Source organism: Cryptomeria japonica, chromosome 9 (genome assembly GCF_030272615.1).
Source record: "Cryptomeria japonica chromosome 9, Sugi_1.0, whole genome shotgun sequence".
NCBI lineage: Eukaryota > Viridiplantae > Streptophyta > Pinopsida > Cupressales > Cupressaceae > Cryptomeria > Cryptomeria japonica.
The window spans coordinates 652,335,494-652,359,291 of record NC_081413.1 but is presented as its reverse complement, the minus strand read 5'-3'; the positions used below and the strand labels follow the sequence as shown (position 1 = coordinate 652,359,291).

Below are 23,798 nucleotides of genomic sequence, written 5' to 3'. Positions count from 1 at the left end.
TGTATCAAACAAGGATTCAAGATCATGGGAGAGGTTTTGGACCATCTTGTGGGGCAAGATGGATTTGAAGTTGAAAAGAAGCACAGCCTTTCATTGTCTAATTGATAGCCAAACGGAATTTACAAATAAAACTTTAGTCTTGTTGATAATGTGCTATACAAGAAGCATATGAGGAAATGGATTTGGTGTTTGGCATACATACAACATTCTTATAGTAGAGCAGTTTGTACATCCATTGATAAGTGACGTTTTGAAGCATGCTTGAGTTATCTTTCTAATAATCCACTTGATGTTTCTATGTATAGAAAGGCAGGTAAAGTACTAGACTGATAAGTGACAAGGGTAACAAGATTCGTTGAAAGGATTGAACGAATTGGTCTTGAACTCTAGAAGCAACTGGAGACGTTATCACTGTCAAGAACACATCTTCAAAGTGGCAGACAAGGTGTGGCTATACTTGAAGACAGAGAGATCTCAATAATAACCTAGGAAGCTGAAATCTCTGAGGTGTGGACCATTGCCCATATTAAAATAGGTTGCAGAGAACGCTTTCAGGTTTGAATTACCTTTATTCAAGAGGATTTTCTCAGCAGTCAATTGTGAGATAATGCATCTTAATGGGCCATCTGTGTTGGATGAAGAAGAGGAAGGACATCTACTACACTCTATTGAAGAACTGATTTTAGATACACAAGGAGAGTTGGAGGATCTGGTGTTGCACAAGATTAGATAGTCTAGAAGGGACCACACAAGTCTTAGCAAATCAGCATCAAGGGAAAGTCACCGAGATTAGCAAGAACCTCAATGTGGAGTGGGAGAACTTTTGTCAATCTAATATACTAAGCTTTCTAGGATGGAAGGCTTCTTATAAAGGGGAGGTATGATGCATAATGATCTAGAAGAAAATCACTTCATCAAAAAGCTAGTAGCTCAAAGAATTAACAAACATTTCCCACAGTGATGAGATTACTTGGTATGAAGGGTAGCAGTTTTATAATTGGCAGGGTAATTTCAAATGTGTTGTGGAAGTTTCGTTTCTCTTATGATGATTTTATTTGTGGCATAGTTGTTCAGTAAGTAGAATAGTGGTTTTGTAAGTTTCATGATAGTTTCATCAGTAACGTTGCAGCTTCCTCTTGATTCCTGTGGCAGTTTCACCTGTTTCATACAAGAAAACAAAGTAGTAGAAGAGAAGGTGAGTGTTTATTTTCTTGAAATTGGGAAGTCCTTTATTGCGTTAAAGGACATTTGCAATGCATAATATCTGAAAGCACAAGAGCCCATGAAAACAGTAGAAATGTGAGACTAAGAATTAGAGAGTTCAATTGGTTTTAGAGGCAAGATTTGTTTGTCCAAAGAGAGTTGACATAGTGGGATAATAGGAAGAATGTTATGTTCTATTTCACTGTTTAAAATTTCCTTTGGCCAAGGGATGGGAGGAGGATGAAGATTTGGTGCTTAATTCAAGTGAAACCTTATATATTTGTAAATTTCCAACAATTATTGAATCTTGAGAGACCATAGATTGCTCTAGAACTTACATTTTGACTGTGTGCCATTGTTGACTTATCTAGCTCTTCTACAATGCTCTATCAACATTCCTTGTTGTGGATTACTAGCTTATTCTACATGCTATGTTGCTGCATTTAGTTGTGCAGCTATACACCTCAAAAATTCTTCTAGTCACTTTTGAATGCCATTACATAATCTCAAGGGGTATGTTATGCTTACAAGAGAGCAAACTATCTTCGCAGAGATTTCAAAATGTCTTTCACATGAAGAGATAGAAGATGATTGGTTTAAGTTTTGGATGCTTGGTTTTGTTGTTTTATCTCAGATGGAATAAGTTTGTAAGACAAACTTATTATGTGGGTATGATTCTAGCAGAATCTGTTACTATGACTGCTTCTTTAAATGTTTTGGTGCCTGTTTCCATGTTCGTTCATTGCCCCCGCATCTTGATTTTGTCTAATTCCATCTTAGAGAGGATAAAATCTGGTCATAGAGAAGGTAAATATGAATTAGAAGTAAACTTGTCTCATTCAATTGAATTGTGATATTTTTCAGGATCCAAGTTAGATCAATAGTGAATGGTGAAATCATTTATTAGACAATGCTTGCAATTGGAGAACATACTTTGTGAGAGGTTTGTGCCTGGCCATATAGCATGTGCCTAAAGACATCCCAGCCTGTGTTGAAATACCATATTAATATTTGATAATTTCATATTCCTCTTTTGCATTAGTAGGCATGCATCCATGCAATGTAATAACTATATTTGTTTTGAAAACTTTATTTCAAGTGAGGAAGTGTTAGTCCTTTAATTTGTTTAGCCATATATTTCCAAACCGAGTAAACTTTTGGCAATTTCCATGTACAACATAGTATAGTACTGTATATCACATCACTAGTCCTGCTTAACCTTGCATTAGTTGTCCACATGAGGAAAATCAATTATGCTACGAAAAATCATTTTTGGTCTAGGTTGAATTGACTTCTGTCCTTCAATTTGTGCCTGAGTTGAAATTTTCTTAGGTCTTGTAGTAGAATTTTAATTTTCTCAGCAGCAAAATAACTGACCCCATTATTAAGAAGAAATTGTTAACAAAGCTTCTAAAAATTATTAAAATTTGGAAAGACTTCTAGTCCATTTCTAAACAACTCTAAGAAACAGTTCTTTTCTTACATTGTCTAGCTGAAACTAATAACTATATAATTGTAGTATAAAGAGTCAAATTTTTGAAATTTTTAAGAGTTTTTTTCTCTTAAAAATCAGATCATATTGCAAATTCAACCTCACCTTTTGAAGAAAAGAACCACAAATTGCCCAACTTTGGACAATTTTGAACATTTGTATCAAAAATCTGAAATAATGTTAATACAATGGCCTTAAGATTATTTTCTTTTATGTAAGCTACTTGGTTAAGTTTGAAATTATTTTTTGGGCCTGCATACTCATTGACAGGACAGATTTTTTGGTTGAGTTCCTACTCAAGAAGAGTTGGAATTTTTTGAGCTGAGCAGTTTGGGCATTTTTTGTAGTCTGATTGAGAAATAAAATTCATTTTTAAATTGCAATACAATCGTACCAAATTTAGTATTTTGATCTGGTGGTTTTCAGGTCTGAATTGGAAGCTGTCATAATTTCAGCTCTAGAAACAGTTCTAGGCCCAAAAGATGCTATCGTAGGATTCGACTTGCCTGAAGATAGTGTTCAAGCATTTATAAATTCTGTGAAATTTACACAAGGATCTGAAGGTGACTGTAATCCACATGTATCATTTGAAGATTTTAAAAGATGGTGTACCCAGATTCCATCCATTAAGAAGTTTCTTGCAGGCCTTTTGACACCTCTGGGATCAGGTTTTGCAAATCTTCTTCCGTTATATTTTTGTTATCCGTAGCTGTCAATGAAGTATATGGTATTGAAATTATATTTTGCTTTTATGAGTAAGGAAAATGAAGTCCATCCACTTATAACTTTATTATCATGTTCTCTGGAGTTCATTTTATCTCTTTGAATTTGAAAGAGAGAACTAGAGCTAATATAGCTACTGGGCATCTACAACCCTTGATCTTGTTTATGCAAATATCATGTTGAACGATTTATTATTATCTTTTACTATTCAGAAGGAAAAGGGCACACAAATAGCGATGGTAAGTCACATAAGGTTATTATGAAACATACATACACTTGATAAGGTGATTTCTACAAATTTAAGACAATAACTCTATACTATAATAAGGGTCATACCCAATGGAGACGGCGAATCCATGAAACATATTAGGGGCTTTTGAAGGATTTTAAGATAGTCTGCCAGAAACATGTAGAGGGATTGTTGGGTCTCCTCTTAGACACCACTAGAAATAGCATGGGATATGACCAACAACCAAACCTTACTGCAGATAGGCATTCCTTGATGCTAATCATTTGTTCTCCACATGGGCTACTTAACTCATCAATTTATGACCTAAACAAACCTGCCTCCTACTGTCCTTAGATTCAAATAGGAATTTGTGTAACAGGAAAAGAAACTGTGATAAGAATATTTTGCGCAAGGAATATAAACGTTGACCTGATGCCCACGTAGAAACTTGGGTTAAAGTATGATAGACTTGGTATAGAACGTCACTCATTGTTCTGAACATCGAAAATTGGTATAAAACTTTGTGGAACTGACATACAAACAAAGGCATTGTATCTAGTATAGCAACTCGGGCTTCAATTCTGTAGCAACCAAATTTTCTAAAATAGAAAATTAATCAACTTTTTTAAAGAAAGAAATTAAATTGTTATTTTAATACTAGTTCAGCTGAAATTGAAACCATATTAACTAACATAACTGAAAATAACTAACCGTATCAATGGATGGTAATCATCAACTAACTTTTCATTTTTCACAATATAAAGTAAATACAGAGAGAGTGTCAAGAGATTACAGAGTTTTATCCACATAGAAACTTGGGTTAAAGGATGATAGACCTGCTATAGAACGTCACTCATTGTTTTGAACATTGAAAATTGGTATAAATTTTAAAATATTGTAGAATTGACATACAAACAAAGGCATTGTATCTAGTATAGGAACTTGAGCTTCGATTCTGTAGCAACCAAATTTTCTAAAATAGAAAATTAATTAACTTTTCTAAAGAAAGAAATTAAATTGTTATTTTAATACAAGTTAAGCTGAAATTGAAACCATATTAACTAACATAACTGAAAATAACTAACCATATCAATGAATGGTAATCATTAACTAACTTTTTCATTTTTCACAATATAAAGTAAATAGAGAGAGAGTGTTAAGAGATTACAGAGTTTTATCTTTCTGATGTCAAAAGCTTAATACAGAACGTAAGGGAGAGGGAGAGCATCATCAGGGCCTTTTTTTGCCTAACCACGGACCTAAGTTGCCCGTGCTGCTTCCTACTTGAAGGGCTTGACCCTTCACGAGGGAAGTTGATAAAAGATGGAACAATGTCAATGGTCCTCTGAGCTTGGTGTTTAGAATCTACACTTACTGACTGGTCATACACTAAAGGTACCTCCTAACTTGTATAACTCTTTGGCTAGTAGTGCATGTGATTCTTATGAACTGACAGACACATGCAATCTGCTGCATTACCTTGGCCAAGGTTTTCGTAATTAGCACGTTGAGTGCTGTCCATGTTCACCACCCTTACACGGCTTACTTAGAAAGGTTGCATACTTGCATCAACACATGGGTCCAACTGACCATCAAAAGACTCAATTAGAAATGTATTGCATATACTAAGCTCAAGAGAGACTTCTATATACTCTCTTAGGAAAGAAACTGACTTAAGCATCCATGCATGGTTTCATGACAGGTTAATGTCTATACAAGATTCTTCACACTGATCAAGTTGGCTTACTACCAATCCTTCAAAGCTACAGAACAGATTTAACCCAAAATCACAAGGTCTAGTCTTATGCAATAAGACAAACAGAACAACATATTCAAATACATTGTCTGATTCATTCTATAATTAGTTAAAGGAAAAAATGCAGCTCAACAAAGAATACATTACTCAGTCTCAAAAAAAAAGGATTCAAGCTCTACATCAACAATCAACTTAACCACAAAGGTGAACACATTCGTCTGATTTGTGGCTGGGATGGAGTTTGCAAAGTTTCCTCCAACCATACTATGACTTAGTATGCTGAAGGAAGTTTGCAAACCAATACTCCTTTCAGTGGTTATATATTTCATGTTCATAACAAAATATTGATTTGCAGAATAAACATCAACTATGTGTATCCAAGCATGCATCTTTCAGAATTAAGCGACATCAAATGATAAAGACATGTTACAAGACGACATTTAAAAGAGAGTAGAGTAACATCTCTTGCCTAGAAAATGAGAGAAGCGGAATACGCCTCAAGACTCGCACGGCTCAAGACAACCGGCTCGACTTCTGTCCCAAATAGCAACTACCCATGCAGAATTAAATCCACAACACACCAAGACCTGCCCCAACACAATAATAACTGAACAACCACGAAAACTAGTGTTTCACAATCTAGAGATTTACCAGTATCACCAAGAGTAGTATGACCACAACAAAAGTTTCCTGAAAGAGCAGTCTCACCGAGCTGAAAGCTCCAAGTTTACTCAAAATAACATTACAATACTCCAAGATCAAAACAGAAACCCCCACAGCATCATCGAATGCCAAATAAATAATAATGAAATTGCTATCAAGCGCTTGCCAAGCATCAACATCTTTAACCAAAACGTTCAACAGTTACAAGAATGCTCAGCCACCAAGTTGGTGTCCACTGTCGGTGGTCTTTAACATGAAGCACGATACATAATGCAGCGCTTACAATCCCATGAACATAAAACAAAGATGGTTTATTAATATCCATACATGTACGTTTTCAACGTACGTGTGTGAGTCCTAATATATTCTTAAGCTATAATGCCTTAAAATATACCAAGTTTATATATATATATATATATATATATATATATATATATATATATATATATATATATATATATATATATATATATATATATATATATATATATATATATATATATATATATATATATATATATATATATCCATTACAACAAAATAATAGACAGACTTAGGATAACCGACTACCTGGCGATACAAGGGTGACAACTGACTCAGGGTCGACATCAGTAGGGTGACATGGACCTTACTATACCATGGCCGAGATGCTCAAGATGTATGTCTGATTAACCGGACCTAGGAGTTATTGGCAATGCTCATTTCTAATATCTGCGACCCTCTCCTTGATGATACTCTCCCTCCCTTCCAAGGGTAGTTCGCATCCTGCGTCGACTTGTTTGCATGAAAAGAAATTGGTTAGTTAGATCTCAACCAATAATAACTTTTAGAAAGGAAATGTCAATCATCAAAATTATTTCTTCAATCATTTCCTACTCATTAAGAGTTTTTCGTCCATATGAGAAAATAAATATTAATCTGCTTATCCAATCACAATGACATAATAATAATCATAATTCCAAAGTCAGGAAAGAGGGATGTAACAAATTCAATTAACTTTTAGTGTTCTCTTGTGGTCAAATTTGGCATGCTAGACTCTACAAAATTTGCAAAGGATAATAGGGATTTGGAGTGCAAACACATTTCATAAAGAAAGAAGCCTTGAAATACATCAGAGTGATGAAAGAGTGAAGTAGAAGGTGAGAGATAAAGCAGAATGAAGTAAGCATCTCTTATAAAGATAAAAAAATACAACTAAACCAATATGTAACTTCCACAAGTCATCTAGGACTATGATCAGCAGGCTGGGATGCTCTACCACTTGAGCTGCTACTCCTTTTGTAGTTTGGGTGTGATTCAATATTTTAGCATCCCCCTCATCAAGCCACATTTTTCTGCTTGGGGTCCTAGCTTTCTAGCTTTGATACCATATGGTTTTCCATAGATAAGCTAGGACTTGATTGAGGGACCTTCAATGTGCATGTTTGGATCGCCATCACTGAACTATTGACCCTTGTAGTTAGGAGCTCCTTTTTGGTTCAAAATGTGGTTTGATTTCTTTTAACACCACCTCTCAAGACACATATTGGTGCTTGTGGTTCCTATCTTGCTCACTTCTGTAATGCCATTTTCTCCCAGATTTAGTTAATTATTTGCATTGGATTTAAAGTAGTTATTACTTGAGTTAAAATGATTCAGATCATAGTATATACAATGATATCGAAATAAATGTAAATAACTAGTGTAAATTATAACATGTGATCATTTAGCAAGAACTCTAATAATTAACATAGTTAATTGGATAACACAAACACAATTCTTTTAAAATAACATAAAAATGAATTTTATACATAGACAGAGACATAGACACACACATATATATACACACACACACACATACACATACACATACACATACACATACAAATACACACACACACATGCACACACATTCCAAATATCGTTTATTTTAACATCAGTAGATTCAATGCTTACCTGAATTAGATCATTTAAGCAATCACTCTCACCCTAGGAAGATCTCAGTGGTCTCAGCCTGATAGCTATAACACACTCCAAGAGGAAACATTTTTTATGCAGAACATAACATGTAAAACTTGCAGAACAAAGCAACCGGTCAACGCAAAGCCCTAGCTAGGACAGTCTCAGGTGTAATCTGTACCTTGAGTCAGACAGTCTCCATGCCCTTTCCAAGTCTCACAAAAATGCTTTGTATAACTTTTCAAGGGGTGGTTGCCAAATTATCACACCCTTTCACAAATGTTGTCATAATAATTAATTAATATACTCAATTATTCCTCCCTTTTAAAAGGCATCTTTATTACTGTTCATATTATTCCCCGTTTAACTAAAGTGCTATAATAATCTTTGTTTTTCTCTCTCCTTTTTCAAACAAAGGGTCAAATAACCCTTATCCCCTTATAAATTCAAAGGGTTATTTACAATAATATATATATATTTTTCCATAAAGTCCCATAACACCTCTTTCCCTGTAAATCAATTGCAGTCCTCAGTAGCTCAAGATGAATCTACAACGTAACTCACCAGAAATAGTCAATTAAATAAATGTGGATTTATCACTTGTAATGGATACCCCTGATTTTTTAAAATTTTTTTTGCTGCTGACTTTATGAATGATAATTTGCAATTAAGTGATAGATAACTTTGCTGATTGAAGTAACTTTTAGTTTTCATTTATTCTTTTGAAGATCATTTACAAGGCACAACACATAGAAAAGATTGATAGAGCAAATTGCATTAAATCAAACACTTCACTACAAGTCTTTCAATATGCATATCACATAAAATCTGAAATGAAATGAAACTAAGCATGCGCAGACCTGGAAATATAATTACTAAATTTATCATCAGCTCAAACTGAAAACTTTCTCACTCTGCTTCAATAGGTTGCTAGTTCCTCTGCATTTGAGCGAAACTGGAGTACATACTCCATCCACTTGGTGAAATGCAACCAATTGGGTACAAGTAAGGCATAAGAACTAGTTTATGGGCATTCTACAAGACATAATGAGCACCAATAAGGGGGCATGAAGTTGTGTGATGTAGACCTAAAGCAGATTGAGTTAGATTTTTCAGTTGAGACACTTGTTGTGACCTTTTCACACATCGCCCCATTGCTAACGGGGACCCCCTCTTTGCCAGCTTCTTGCGTTGTTAGGTTAGGGTTTTGGCTGCTTAGTGGGCAAATTTTGTGTTTTCTGTGCCCGAGTCTCGGAGTTTTGATCATGCCTAGTGCTGTCTAGGGTTTTTGAAGTGTTAGGATCAAGTTGCAAACGATGATATTTTTAATGATCCTAAGTTTTGCTAAAGTGAATGTTAACATGTTTTTAAACACGCGCATCAATGATTTTAAAGTACCAAGATATTCATAGACCTTTTGTAGTTGTTTTCTCGCTCCTAAGGTAATATTTAAGTTGGTTTTGCACTTTATTCCAATATTTTCCTAGCGTTTCGCTCATATTTTTGGAAAATTAGTATAAGTCCAGTCAAATTTAAAGTCGCTGAGTGATTTTGAGTGGTTAAAATGATAAAATCCTAAGGGAAATTCATATTACAAGGGTTAACGGTCAAAATCCATGCTAGAGGTGATTTTCCCCTCACATTCCAGACTACCCAACCCATTCCCCCACTCAAAATCCATACTACACATGGGTTTCCCTTGGAATCCATACTGGCCACTAATTTCCCCCACTGTTTATCCACACCTGGATCGAACTTCCCCAAGAGATGCTAAAATTTGGCTAAGTGTCAGGATTTATCTAGACACCCATCGAATTTCCCCTGGGAGTGCATACTGGAGTGCAAGGATAATTCCATGCCTGGGTCGATTTTCCACCAGGATTTTTGTGACAACTAAGTTAGGATTTTTATCCATAGAGGGATCGATTTTCCACTGGGAACATTATGAAGAGTTTTTGAGTCCGGATTTTTGTCCAGACTGAGGTCGATTTTCCACCAGGGAGGTATTTTTTCAAGTTAAGTGATTTTTGAGTGTGGATTTTTGTCCAGACACCCATCGAATTTCCCTTGGGGGGTGATTTTTGCAAAATGAGTGCAATTTTGTCTGGATTTTTGTCCAAACTCATATCGATTTTCCCCTGGAGGGTGATTTATGTGCATTTTGATGATTTTGAGCATGAATTTTTATCCAAGCATGGGTCGAATTTCCCCCATGGAGCAAATTTTGTCACTTAAGCGATTTTTGAAGAGATTTTTTAATCCCAACCTATAGCGATTTTCTCCTAGAGGCTTTATTTTGGATTTAAATTGCAATATTTTAATAAAAAGCTCCATTTTGATTGCTTTTAAATAATTATTAAATGATTATTTAAAATTTAAAAGCAAATTTAATAACTTGCAATAATAATTAAATGTTTGAACCTTCTAGAAGCAAGTTAGGGTTTCACCAAGCAAGTATTTATACAAGTGTTTTTTATCCCACATTGCTTGTGTGGTGAAAGTTGGAGGTGAAAGCGATTTTTTTCAAGTTGGGCAAATTTTTTTTAGCAAGGCATTTTTTGTGAAGCGTGGGATTGAGGATTTATTTTCCTCCATTTTTTTCCAGCTTGCTGATCTATCCTCCTTGGCTGCCATTAAAGACTAGTTTCAGATTTTTGATTTTTATTAAGTTTGGCGATTTTTCCAAATTCAGCAATTTTTGGTAAAAGTTGGCAAAATCTTGATTGAAGACTTAGGGCGATTTTTCCTCCACCATTTATACTGTTGTTAAGACCTTCATTGCTGCAGATTGCTGCCATTAACAACAATTTTCAGAATTTTGAAAATTTCGTTTTTTTGCTAAGGAAGGCAAATTTTTGTGTTTGGGGTTTTCAATCCCAACTTGGGCGATTTTTTCAGATTGTTGCCAACTTTCATTGCTGCAGATCTAAGCTACCATTGGCATCAATTTTCAGATTTCCATTTTAGCGCTAGACTTGGGAAAATTTCGATTTTGCTTGGAGGCCACATTTTGGTGGATTTTTCATGCATGTTTGTTGGCTGTCATCATTTCCAGCCTACTGATTTGCTTCAGATCTGAGGTTTGCTTCAGATTTTGACCTCTATTAATGGCTGCCATTAATTTTCAGACTTAAGTTTTTATTGCCCAGCCAATTTTAACTTAAATATTTAGCATTCGGAGGTGTTTTGTGGAGTTTTCTGTGCATTTTTTAGACCATTTTATCGCTGTTGCAGGTCTGAAACTCCATTGTTAGGCGGTTGTCCTCAGAAATTTTCATTTCCAGCCACCTAACCAATTTTGGCGAATTTGCTTGGGGCTGTTTCCTAAGCCATTTTTCATCATTTTCGGGGATTTAAACCACTTTGCAAGGTGCTGGTAAGTCTGAAGTGTTTGATTTTCAGTCTTGTCCTTAGAAAACTAAATTTTACCAGCCATACTTACATTCCAGAAAATGATTGTTTTCATCAATAAAACTGATTTTTATTGATTTTATACACATTTTGAAGATTACAACATGTTTTGAAAGTCTGATTTTTCAGGTTGTCTTTAGAATTTTGACCTCCATTGTTGACTGCGGAAGGTGTCTTCAGACATTCATTGTGTGAAAACACAACCTTTCACACCTTTCCTAAGTCATCATCAATCTAGTATACCCCTTTGCATTCTTTGCTTGCATATTTTCTAAGCGTAAGGAAGTATAAATGAATTTTATGGAAGGCTTCCATGCCTTAGTGTTGTCACACATTGAACGTAATTGCTAAAATTTACCAAGTGTATGGATTATTTTCCTGACTCCATGCTCTAAACTAGCTAAATCTCTAGAAAGTTAGGAATTTTATTACAAGTATTTATTTTATCCTAGGACTAACTTCCAGCTTCGTATAGGTGCGATGTCAAAGTCAGGATACAAGGAAAGGAAAGAGCTGCTGAAGACTGGATTTTATCCAGAGTTCAAGATTTCATCCAGATGGAAGGAGATCACTGATACCAACATGCATTTCCTGGACTTCGACCAGATGCAACGTCGGATGTTCGGATCCAGAGATCAGGTTCCTTCTCCAGCATATGCGAATATTATGAAGAGTGGCATTTTCCATGCCGCTGGGTTTCCACAATCCATACAGTGCAGTGAGTTGATCCTGGAGTGTGCACGATGTTACGATCCACTCACAAGAATGATCAAGAGTCCGAAGGGCGTTGTCATCGCCTACCTTGCTGAGGATGCCATTGCTGAGGTATTCAGAATTCCACGCAGTGCAGACATGAAGGATGTGACCAAGGAAGATTATGCAGACAGATACACGAAGAAGATGGGTGTATGCAAGAGTTTAATTAATAAAGAATGGATGATTCAACCTAGGAATCATCATTCCAAGGCTCCCAAGATATGTGCGTAGATTTTAAGGAGGAATATAGTGATTTGATATTCCTACTCAACAGAGTGATGGGAATGCCGCAGGGAACAATATTTCATGGATGGATGTTCTACTTCATCCAAGATTGTCTTAGAGGAACACTAGTGAATTGGTCCAAGATCATAAGCGACAATTTGGATTTTCAGTTGAGGAATGTCGAGTAGTCCAAGTCATTCGCCATGACTTCCTACTTGGTGTACCTGCTTGCACGATTTGTTTCATACAGAGGATTAATATGCAGAGGTGAAGTCGGGAATGGGCAAGGACAGTTTAAGAGTTATGAATGCTACCCCCAGTTGAGTATGCACAAAATTGAAGACTATAAAAGAGTGAATGATGCATTCACTATGTACATCACACGGATGCTGCAGGGCGGAATCCACAGAAGATTGTCCAAGGAGGCAACAGAGTTAATAGAGAAATATGGATCGTGGTATATACAGTTTCCCACTTTCACATACCTCAGGATTCATGGGTTTCAATCTGAACCCTATAGACTTCCTAGGTATCCTACTGACAGAATGATATTGTTGGAAGTGCTAAGACAACTTCTAGAGTTCGATGTGATCCAAAGAGAGAAGCACAAGACAAAAATGACATTCCCTATTTCAGTTGAGAAGACGTCAGAGGTCTGCCAATCCGCCATAGCTGCTAGCACTGCAGGTGAGGAGATTGCATTCTATAGATTTGCTACCTACAAGAAAAGAGAAAGATTCGATCCAGACAAGAAGGTCGGAAGGATCAGAGGAGAGAAGTTCACTCATAAGGTTGACATAGAGGATTATTGGGCTAACTTAATGGACGAACAAGCAATGAAGAGAATAATGTGGTCCAGAATGTCAGTAGATTTCATGAGGAAGTGTGGACTTTTCCTCATCCCTGATCAGGTATTAGATGATAGAGATCATACACACCCACATTATGAAAATGAAATGAAGAAGGCAATCTTATTGCCAAATTGGTCAGAGTCAGAAGAAATTGACCTGAATGTATTGATGAGAGAAGTCTTGAATTTCTCCCACACATGGGTAGATATGTAGATGAACAGATTAGTTGACATGGGTGTTCCCTTCACTTATGAAAGGATGAAGCTGGAAGAGTCTACTCCCGAGGATGATCAGAGGACTGTCAGTGATGTCAAGATTCATGCAGACGAAGAAAGTCAAGCTCCCAAAAGAAGGAAGAACATGCCTGGGGAAGTCAAGGCTAGAGGGAAGAAGATTGAGGATGTGAAGAAGAAACAAAAGACTATCATTCCTCCACTTATCATTCCTTCACCCCCTCCCAGTGTCTCATCAATCGAAGTGATTGAAGTAACAGAACAGAATAAGGAGACTCAGTAGTGTTCCAACACAATGATACTACCAGAGAATGCTCAAGAATTTCATGCCACAGCAACATCTGCACCTCCTGATGAGAATGATGACCAGCCGGGATCCCCTACTGTCCTTTTGGAAGTCAGCTTGGGAAATGATGTATATGATTGGACCAGGAATAATCCTAATGATAATGATGAAGTTATCTTGGCACTGAAGGACCTTGATCGAGAAATATATCTTGATGATGGTATGGAGATGACCGCTATTCCTGAATGGTTGAAGAAGAGTATGGAGAAAACTAAACAAATGATAAAGTACAGCCTATTGAGGATATTGATGACTACCTAGCTAGGAGTGCTAAGAAGAAGGAGCCCAAGAGAGCGGAGATTTTGTCGCACATAGCTAGAGATGAGACGGGAATGCGGATTGCGCAGATTGCTGTTCCTAGAGCCGGCGTGACAGTGGACACTGCTACTCCCATGGATTTCCAGATCACTTCAGTTGCCCTTGGTCATCCATCTGCAGGGCAAGAATTTCAGGAGATTGGTGACAACCTCCAGGCAATCAATGCAAAGTTAGACACAGCGATTGAAGAGAATGAAAGGTACAAAGAAGAAAATATTAGACTCAGAGAGTATATTGCAGGGACAAGGCATGGAGATCCCACCCTTATTTCCCCTATTGCGGTTGACGATGGAATACATTCACACTGCGAGGTAGCAAGAGGTACACACTCAGAGGTGGAAAAGTGGATTGAAAGCACAAGGAAGCATGAAGATGATTTCCTTACTTAGTTTGTCCAAGCATATGATAAGACAACAACGCTCGCATTCAGAATCCAGTATTTGGAGGGAGTTTGGGAAGAATTCCGGCCTATCCAAGAGAAGACTATTCCATGCCTCCTAGCATTGAAGAAGGTTCCTAATTCCACCTTGGTCAACGAGAACATCGTGCACAATGGAGACATATATAATTTCCATGGCTGGTATTGTGCACTAGCTTTGAAGAAATCAGCTTATGAGAACGCCCAATCGAGTTGTATGGAGATGGAAGGATTAATTCAAGACATTCAGATGAAAATCCTTGCCTCGATTTAGGAATTATTGGGTGTTGTTGTTAGTTATGCTAGTGGTTTACACTTAGCTGAATTAAGAGACAAGATAAAATTTATGTATTTTTGCTAGTTGGACTCTTTGCAGAAGAGTCAGATAGATGACTTGGTCTCTTTGTTGATTCATGTTCATAATTTGCAGAAGCTCATGCCTGAATGGGAGAACACTTTGAATGCTTGCTCGGATTCATTGGATGTGATTGATTTGCAACAGGATACCTTGCCTAGCATTTCCATGGAGGAGTTAGATTCAGTATTGGCTAGATTCTTGGAGTATGCTAGGAGAGAGAGAGATGCAGGGAGGAATCTTCTAGAAGATTCCCTATATGATGACTAGGTATCTTTCTATTGGGCCATATGTTGGTGGTACCATTTTTGATGTAACCCTAATTAGGGCAATTCTAGGGTTTTGTTGGCATGATCTCGGCTGTTGATCTTAGATCAATCTGGGCCATCCATTTTGTAAGAGGCTCTATATATGCCCCTTTGTCTCTCATTTGTAAGAGAGAGTTTTTGTATAATTGTTGGTATATGCTGCAACTATTTGAATCCTAATCATTGTTCAATTGTTGGTGATTTTGCTCTTCAAGTGTTGTATTTGCATTCATGGTTCTCAATTCCTCCAAGTCAGATTAGAATTTAGATTAGAATTTATTTTACCAGTAGCCTCTTTCCGCTAGTAAGTGCGCCTTGTGTGGTCAACTGGAGTTTGAGTAAGCATAACTTCAACTATTATGCGTCCGTTGACAAGCATCAACTTGGATGGTGTCTACGTTTGATGGTAATAGCCTGAAAATCATTAAGTATACCTTAGATGATTGCACTAAGCTTGTGTCAATACTTGATTGTGAGACCTTGCCTGGTTTGATTCCACTAAATCCATTCATCATTTCCTACATTCTTAGGATTAGAATAGATTTCCTGAACCCTATTCTTTTTCCCCCTTTTTTAGTAAGAAGTAAATCCAGAGCCTTATTGATAAATCTTAAGTTGTCAGCACACCTATTCTGCATCATTCATGATAATCCAAACATTTGTGTAAGTCCCCAAAGTGAAACACAACGATTCACATCAACCACTGAACTTACCCACTCGTCAAGACCTGACATGTAGAAACCTTGGAATTATTTTAGTTGATCTCATTCTTAGCATCTGAGGTGATTTTGTTCAAGAGAGGGTAAATTACTTTGGTAATTTATTCTGTATTGTTATGTGCATAAAAAACACATCAACAACACCACCATCATTTTTTGTGGATTTGGTTACCCAACATACTTTTAGTGCAAGTGGTAGTGGGGTTGCATGTGGTTCTTCAAATCTGCCTGCATCATCTAATATTAATGATGATGCTGATGTTGGTCTTCATGATGCGGATTACTAATGGTATTATGTTGATATTTAAGCAATGAACAATGAATTCAATATCTCTATCATGACATTCAAGTTTTGACAAATTGATATTGAATTAGTATATTGTATTTTAAATTTTGTAATATTTATGATAGTTTTGTTTAGCATATGCATGATATATGGTATTCTATATTTAATTGTTGTATTTAGGCTGCAAATATGTATATTTTTATATTTTTTATATGTTTTTTGTATGGTTGTGCCCAAACGTACCTAGTCCCTGATTTTTTTTTGACATACTTGAGTACCAAACCCATGTATTCGTACCCATATTTATTCTGATTTGGAAGCTTAGCAAATATCTTAGCTTTGATACCAAAATGTGATGCCTTTTTCTCTTAGAGTTAGTTAATTATTTGTAGTGGATTTCATTTAGTTATTACTAAAGTTCAAATGATTCAAATTATGCAATGATATCAAATTCAGTATATATATATATATATATATATATATATATATATATATATATATATATATATATATATATATATATATATATATATATATATATATATATATACTGAATTTGAATTAAATCACTTTGACAGACTCTAAGGGGAAACTTTTCGTAATTAGAACAAAGCATGCACAAAGCCTTGGCCAAGACAATCCCAGGTGTACTATTTACCCTAAGTTGGATATATGTTGTATGTGTCTTCTCCAATGCCCATAACCCACCAAACCATTTTCCTTGAGTGATCTCCTTGCTCTTGCCAAGTCTCACATAAATGCTTTATATGATCTTTTAAGGGGTGGTTTCCAAACCATCACACCTTTTCACAAAGGCTGTCTTAATAAGTACAATAATTCCTCCCTTTTAACTAAAGGGTCATAATAAGCCTTACATTTTTGTGTCCCTTTTGAAACAAAGGGTCAAATAACTTTTTATCCCCCTAGAATTTCTAAGGGTTGTTCATAGACCTCAGTACATGTATACATCAGTATTTAAATAAAAATGGTAGATTGAAATTACATATGACTCACTGAATTACAGACCATAAACAGAGTTGAACGCTGAATTACAAAGAGAACTGAACACTGTCTGAATGTTATTTTACTTGTCACTATATATCAGCTGTAGCATTTGAGTAGTAGAACTGTGAGTTTGAATGCTGCAATTGGACCCTGCATCTGTGTTTTCCTCAAGTGTAGCTACTGATCTGATAGAAGGTAAGGCTTGATTTGGGTCTTGAATGACAACTAGTCCCTTTAAGGTTACACTAGATTCTATTGGCGCTGATGGTGGTGAAGGGCCGATTGGTAAGCTACGACCATTCACAAATAAGGAGCAAGCTGATCTCAGTTCTAGAGTGATATAGACTTGCTACACAAATGGAGGTAACTCAGATCCAATATGATTTGTTTCTCCTAACATATGTGCTTGTACGTGATTTAAATTTGCAGTCAAACATGCCCTTGGTCAATCTGCTGAATTACAATAGGCAACACTGATGATAAGTTATGATGGCCTCCAAGGGTAGGGAGACTTATGTGATCACAAGAACACAGTGAAAATTCTGAATGTAGTTGCAATTACTCCAGTGACTAGCAACGATGATGACTGTGGCTACAGTTGGGAGCTCAATAAATAGTGCAATAAGCAGTGAATGTTTCAGAAATTCCTTTCCTAAGGTAGTGTGCAAAGAAATGGTATCAATGAACTTCAAACAGCCCTAAAAATTGTGATTTGCTTGCAAATGCTCCTGCCCCAATCCTGAAAACTCAAACAAATCTCTAACCAGCTCAGCGTGCAAATCCTAGATGGAATTTGCCAATGCCAAAGATGAGGGTTTTTGTTCTCAATTTAGGGAAAGAGCCAAGAGGATTTCGTCCTTTTGGATCACAAAGTTGCAGCTAAGGGTTTCATCCTTGAATGCAAAATCGAACCCAAACTCAATAGGAAGAATTGCTCAATAAATTCGGATAGCAAAATGAACATTGACGCCTTATTGATATACCCATTCAAATTGGATCCTGTAGTGACCTTTTTCACACATCACCCCATTGAAGATGGGGAACCTCTCCTTTCCTTCTTTCTAGGGTTTTTGCTAGTGCCTCGTGGCCTTCCGCTTCGGTTCTGTTCGGTTCTGTCAAGTTTTGAATGGTTTGAGTCCTATGGATTGGAAGTCAGTTTTTGCAAGCCAAGTGATAACAGAGTCCAAACACCGTCAAAGTGCCTAGAAAGGCCAAAGGACGAAGAATGCAATTGATTTGAACAAATTTGAACAACTTTCTATTTTTAGAAAGTTTGCTTTTTTGCTTTTCCTATTTTTAGGAAGTTTCGTTTTTGGCATTTTTAGCCTGATCCTCGGTATGGCTATTTTTAGAAAGTTTTCTCTATTTTTTAGGGATGTCTTTTTTTTGCTTTTTCGAAGTGGGGACCTAGGGTTTGCACTGGTACCATCACCTTGCATCGATCGCTATCAAAAACTTTCAAGTTTTGACCCAAAATGCTAAGTTCCTACATTTTAGGGGTCATAATGCTTCAATTGATTTTTCAAAAATCTCTAAGTCTGGCTAATCAATGTGTAATGGTGAATGTTATGATAGGAGAGATCAAAAGTCCGCCCATGATGAAGAAGGTGCCCAAGTTGGGAAAAGTCCGCCTTGGTATGTGGTGCTTGAGATGGAAAAAGTCCGCCCAAGTTGTGAACTCTAAACTCCGCCTTCATGAAAGGAAAGTGGCATGAACATGAAAAGTCCACCCAAGTTGTGGTCTTCAAAAGTCCGCCCAAGGTGATAAATCATGAACTCTACAAACTCTGCCCTTTGGAGAGAGTTGAAAAAGTCCGCCATGTGGGAGAGGTAGAAAGTTCGCCCAAGCATGATGATGTAGGTGCCAAGAGTTGTGACATAGACCCTTCAAAGTCCGCCCTACCTTGCACCTAAGTTGAAAAAGTCCGCCCTATGGATGAAGTGAAAGGTGCTCAAGATCAGAAAAGTCCGCCCAAGGTGATGGAGAGGGAGTCCAAAGAGGTCCGCCTTGTCAAAGTTGAAGGTGTATGGAGAAGAGAAAAGTCCGCCCTATGGAGATGAAGCCTTCCAAAGTCCATCCATGGTTCCCTCAAAATCCGCCCTCAAATTGAACTCCAAGAAGTCCGCCCAAAGTGCCTAACTCTAAAGTCCGCCTTGTAAAGTGAAGAAAAGTTTCTAAGTGGTTTGCCTTGAGCTCTTGAAAGTCTACCTTAGGATGAATAGAATAGTTCCTTGCCTTGTGTCATGAAGCCTACAAAGTCCGCCTTAGGATGAACATATGCAATTTAAGGAATGGCTTAAAGTCCGCCTTCTTGAGGATTGTTCCAAGTTTGTTCTACTTATGCCATAAAGTCCGCCCTTGTATTGATTGCAAGGTTTTGAGTGCACAAATCCAACCCCTCCAAAGTCCACCTTGAGGGAGACCTAGTTAAAATGCAAGGTGCACATGTTCCATGAAGTCCGCCTTGTGGTGTCAAGGTGTTGAGACATGGACCAGCTAGGACTTGAACCTAGGACCTTCCATACGTTGCTGGAGTGCTCTACCACTGAGCTACTGGCCCCTCTTGGACCAGTCCATTGTCGATCCGGGTGTGGCTTATTTCCAATACCGACACCCCCCCTTAAGCCACACATCTCGTGTGCTTGGGGCTCCTAGTCTGGACCTGGCTCTGATACCATGTTGAGACATGGACCAGCTAGGACTCGAACCTAGGACCTTCCATACGTTGCTGGAGTGTTCTACCACTGAGCTACTGGCCCTCTTGGACCGGTCCATCGTCGGTTCGGGTGTGGCTTATTTCCAACACCAACACAAGGCAAGTTCCAAGTGTAAGAAGAACTCCGCCCTTAAGATGAAGATGATTGTGTCACAAGCTCTCTAAACTCCGCCCTGTTGGTTAGGCCTTAAGGTGGCAAAATGAGATTGAAAGGTAATAGAATCACTAAACAAGACCGAGACAAGAGCTAAAAGTGATTATTGGTAAGTGCAACACAAGAAAATTTGAAGGTAAAATGATGAATTTGGAGGCAAGATACTAACATTTTGGACAAGTGCTGGTACCAAGACTTGTGTCAAGTACACAATAAAGTCCGCCCTATATGAAGATGTGGCGCCAACATATCAAATAATTCCGCCATATGATTAAGGATTCAAACTAGTCAACACTAGTTTGAAAAATGAGGTAAAATTCAGGGTGATGTCAGCATATCCAAGGAAATTCGAACTTTAAACTAAATTGGAAAGTTTTTTTTTGGAGAAGAGATATTGCAGATTGAGGAGAGGTTCGAACTACTAAATTAGAAAGTTCTAAAAGGAAGATATTTGGAGATCAAGTTCGAATTTAAGACTGATTCTCAAAGTAGAAACTTGCACTTGTGAAAGTTCGAACTAGATGAAGATGATTGTGCAACTCAAATAAATTTAGAAACTTTCTCCATGAATATTCAAGACTGAAACTGATTTAGAAACATGAAGTGGAAAGATATTTGCGTGTTTCTAATTGTGAAAACCAACTCTAATACAAATAAGACATTTCTCCTTTCATTTCTGCACACAAGTTCGAGTTTCTAAAGTGTTGAGAGCAAAAATAAGAATTATTCTTGCAGGTTGAAGGAGGTTCAAAGAAGATTTTCACAGGCTGAGCATATTTTTGGAGGTTTTGAAGGCGTTAATCATCATTTCCAACCTTGTTCTTCATAAATGCTGACAGATTTTGGAGTATAACCAGCTGATAGGAGGCAGATCATTCAATTTTTCTGATTTTTTTCTAAAGATCCTTCTATCTTCTTGTCTTTTTCTTCTCTCTCCATCAAAGGTGAAGTTGGTTTTGAAGGCAGATTTATTAAATTTTCTGAGTTTTACGTTGGAGGTGATTTTTTACGGATTTATCCAAATTTTCAGTAAGAAAGATCATGTTGGACTGAATTGGATGAGGGTTTGCAAGATTATAAGACCTGGTTTTTGGATTGAAATCATAAATATCCCTAGAGTTTGGAGTTGACATGTGAAAATTCCATTTTTTGTGACTAAGTGTCAAGAATCGAGTGAAAATACCAATGTTCCACGGGGACGTGTCCCCCCCCTTTTTGGGCACGTCCCCTCGTCAGAAACGTCTCGGGGACGGGGGGACAGGGATGCGACGTCCCCAGCCGTCCCGCCACCGCCACCCAAGCGCCGCCGGGACGCGGAGACGTCCCCCGCGTCTCCCAGGGAGACATGGAGACGTCTGGGTGTCTCCCAGAGAGACATGGAGACACCTCCACGTCTCCCTAGGAGACGTTTGGGCGTCTCCCCGTTGTCTCCATGTCTCTCTGGGAGACGCTTGGGCGTCTCCTCGTCCTTTGAGAGATGTGCAGACGTCTCTCCAGGGACGGGGAGACGCCCAGACGTCTCCTTTCGCCCCCACGTATATGCAATGTTTAAAATTAAATTTTTTTTAAAAAGTGACTTTTTAAGTTTTTTGAGGGTTAAGGGGTAACTCTAATTGGACGCGCAAGGGGCGCTGCCCCTTGACCCCGCAAGGGGGGATGTCCCTTGACCCCAAATTGGGGGCGCTGCCCCCAAACCCCCGTTGAAAAATATAGGGGGAAACCGCGCCGATAGAAGTAGGGAAAATCTAATCTCCGAGTTTGATTAGGCTCCATATAACAACACAACTTAGAAATCTTGGTATTTAGATATAGTATTTCAAATTTCCTAGTCTCATTTGAAATGTAATTCTTATACTGTAATATTGTCATACATCTTTTCAAAACTAGTTTTTTAAGTACTATATGTATATGTATAATTATATCAGCATCACCACCCCGCCACCCCCCCGCCGCCGTCCCCCCCGCCATCCCCAAACTTAGGCCCATGGTCCCCCCATCCCGGAGACACGTCCCCGCGTCCCCCCGTCCCCAACGCTCGTGGAACACTGGAAAATACCAACCACTTAGTCATCAAGATCCTAAATTTTAAGTTAAATTTCTGATTTCTAACTTAAGCCTCATGTTTATTCGCATATTTTAGGCATGATGAAGTTCCAAGTAGATAAGGATGCTCTTCTTGAATCAAGAATGAACTCAAAATGGAAGAGTATCAATGATACCAACCTCGGGCATATCAATTTGAGGGATATTAAGAAGTGAATGCTTGACTTAGATAACCTTGTGCCTACCATGACCGCACGTAAAATGATGAAGAGTGGTATCGTGCATGCTGCTGGCTTTCTCCCTACCATGTAGTGTACAAAGTTGGTAGTTGAGTGCGCTAGGCACTATAACCCTGTCAGTAGAGATATTGTGGCACCAGATGGAAGAGTGTTGGCCAATATCAGTGATGAGGCCATAAGGGAAGCTTTTAGAATTTTGGAATTTCATAATGCTGTATATGTGACCAAGGACGAGGCTGATCAAATGCATCAAGACCATATGGAGGAGTACAAGGCCACCATCAATCATTCATGGCTGGACAAGCCAAGAAAGGGTGCCACCAAGCTGTCAAGGAAGAGCTTGGTGAGGGCATATTTTAAAGAGGATATTGGAGATATGATTGTCCCGTTGAACGAATAATGGGTAATCCCCAAGGCGCTCCATTTGAGCCTTGGACGTATTACTTCATAAACGAGATAATGAATGGAGTCAAGATGATTGACTGGGCTCAGATGATAAGCAATAACTTGGATAGCCAGTTGAGAAATTTGGAGGCAGATAGGATCTTTTACATGAGCTCATACTTGTTATATTCCCTTGCTAGAACCTATAGATACCGAGGCCTCACCTGTAGAGGGGAGGTAGGAAGCAAAGAGAATCAGTTTCCTGTCTACTATTGTTACCCCTAGCTGCACATGGAAGAAAAGTTGCATTTCAAGAGGGTAAATGATACATTTTCAATGCATATCAGATGAACACTGCAAGGTGGATTACATCAGAGACTCTCTCAAGAGTCTATGGACTTCATAAGCAGATTCGGGTATTGGTATATTCAATACCCGAGATTCACCTATATCAAAATTCAGGGATTTTCCGGATCTCCCTATAAGCTCCCAATCTACCCCACCAACCGAGTTGTGCTGCTGGAAGTTGTGAGGCAAGTAGAGAGCTATATGACAGTTCAGAGAGAGAAGCAAAAGAAGGCAGGAACATCCTCTCTCACTATTGGAAATAGACTAGAAACATGCCCGTCATCACAAGTTGTTGCCACTACAGAGAAAGAGTTGGCTTGGTACCTGTTGACGTGTATTTTGTACACAACCTAACACAAAATAAAATACCCAAGGGTACCTTATCCTCTCTTGAATAAAGTTTCCGAATGCTGAAGATATCGCGAAAAGGATCAATCGGAGAAACTTCAAGGTTCTTGTATGTAGGGTTTCTACGTGTGGATAAGCTCCAGTGGTATGATGTGATTTGCTGGAATCACAAGGGGACTTACATTTGATGCCTGAACTTCTGATTTGCTTTGAATATTGCTGGAACACAGGATTTTACTGCCTTAGATTTGAAAAATGGAAAAAAGATGAGGGCGAAGAGAGGATCTAATCCTAATACTAAGAATGTAGGAGCAATGATTGATCTTTGAT

At 37.9% G+C, this 23,798-nt stretch overlaps 1 protein-coding gene across 1 annotated transcript in view; it reads left to right on the top strand.

Annotated features, from left to right (window-relative positions):
- Positions 1 to 23,798, top strand: part of LOC131045736 (uncharacterized) — a 113,174-nt gene that overhangs the window by 32,690 nt on the left and 56,686 nt on the right. Inside the window, exon 5 of the mRNA XM_057979327.2 lies at positions 3,122 to 3,363. Coding sequence (XP_057835310.1) covers positions 3,122 to 3,363 — 242 coding nt within the window. The remainder of the gene's footprint in view (positions 1 to 3,121; positions 3,364 to 23,798) is intronic.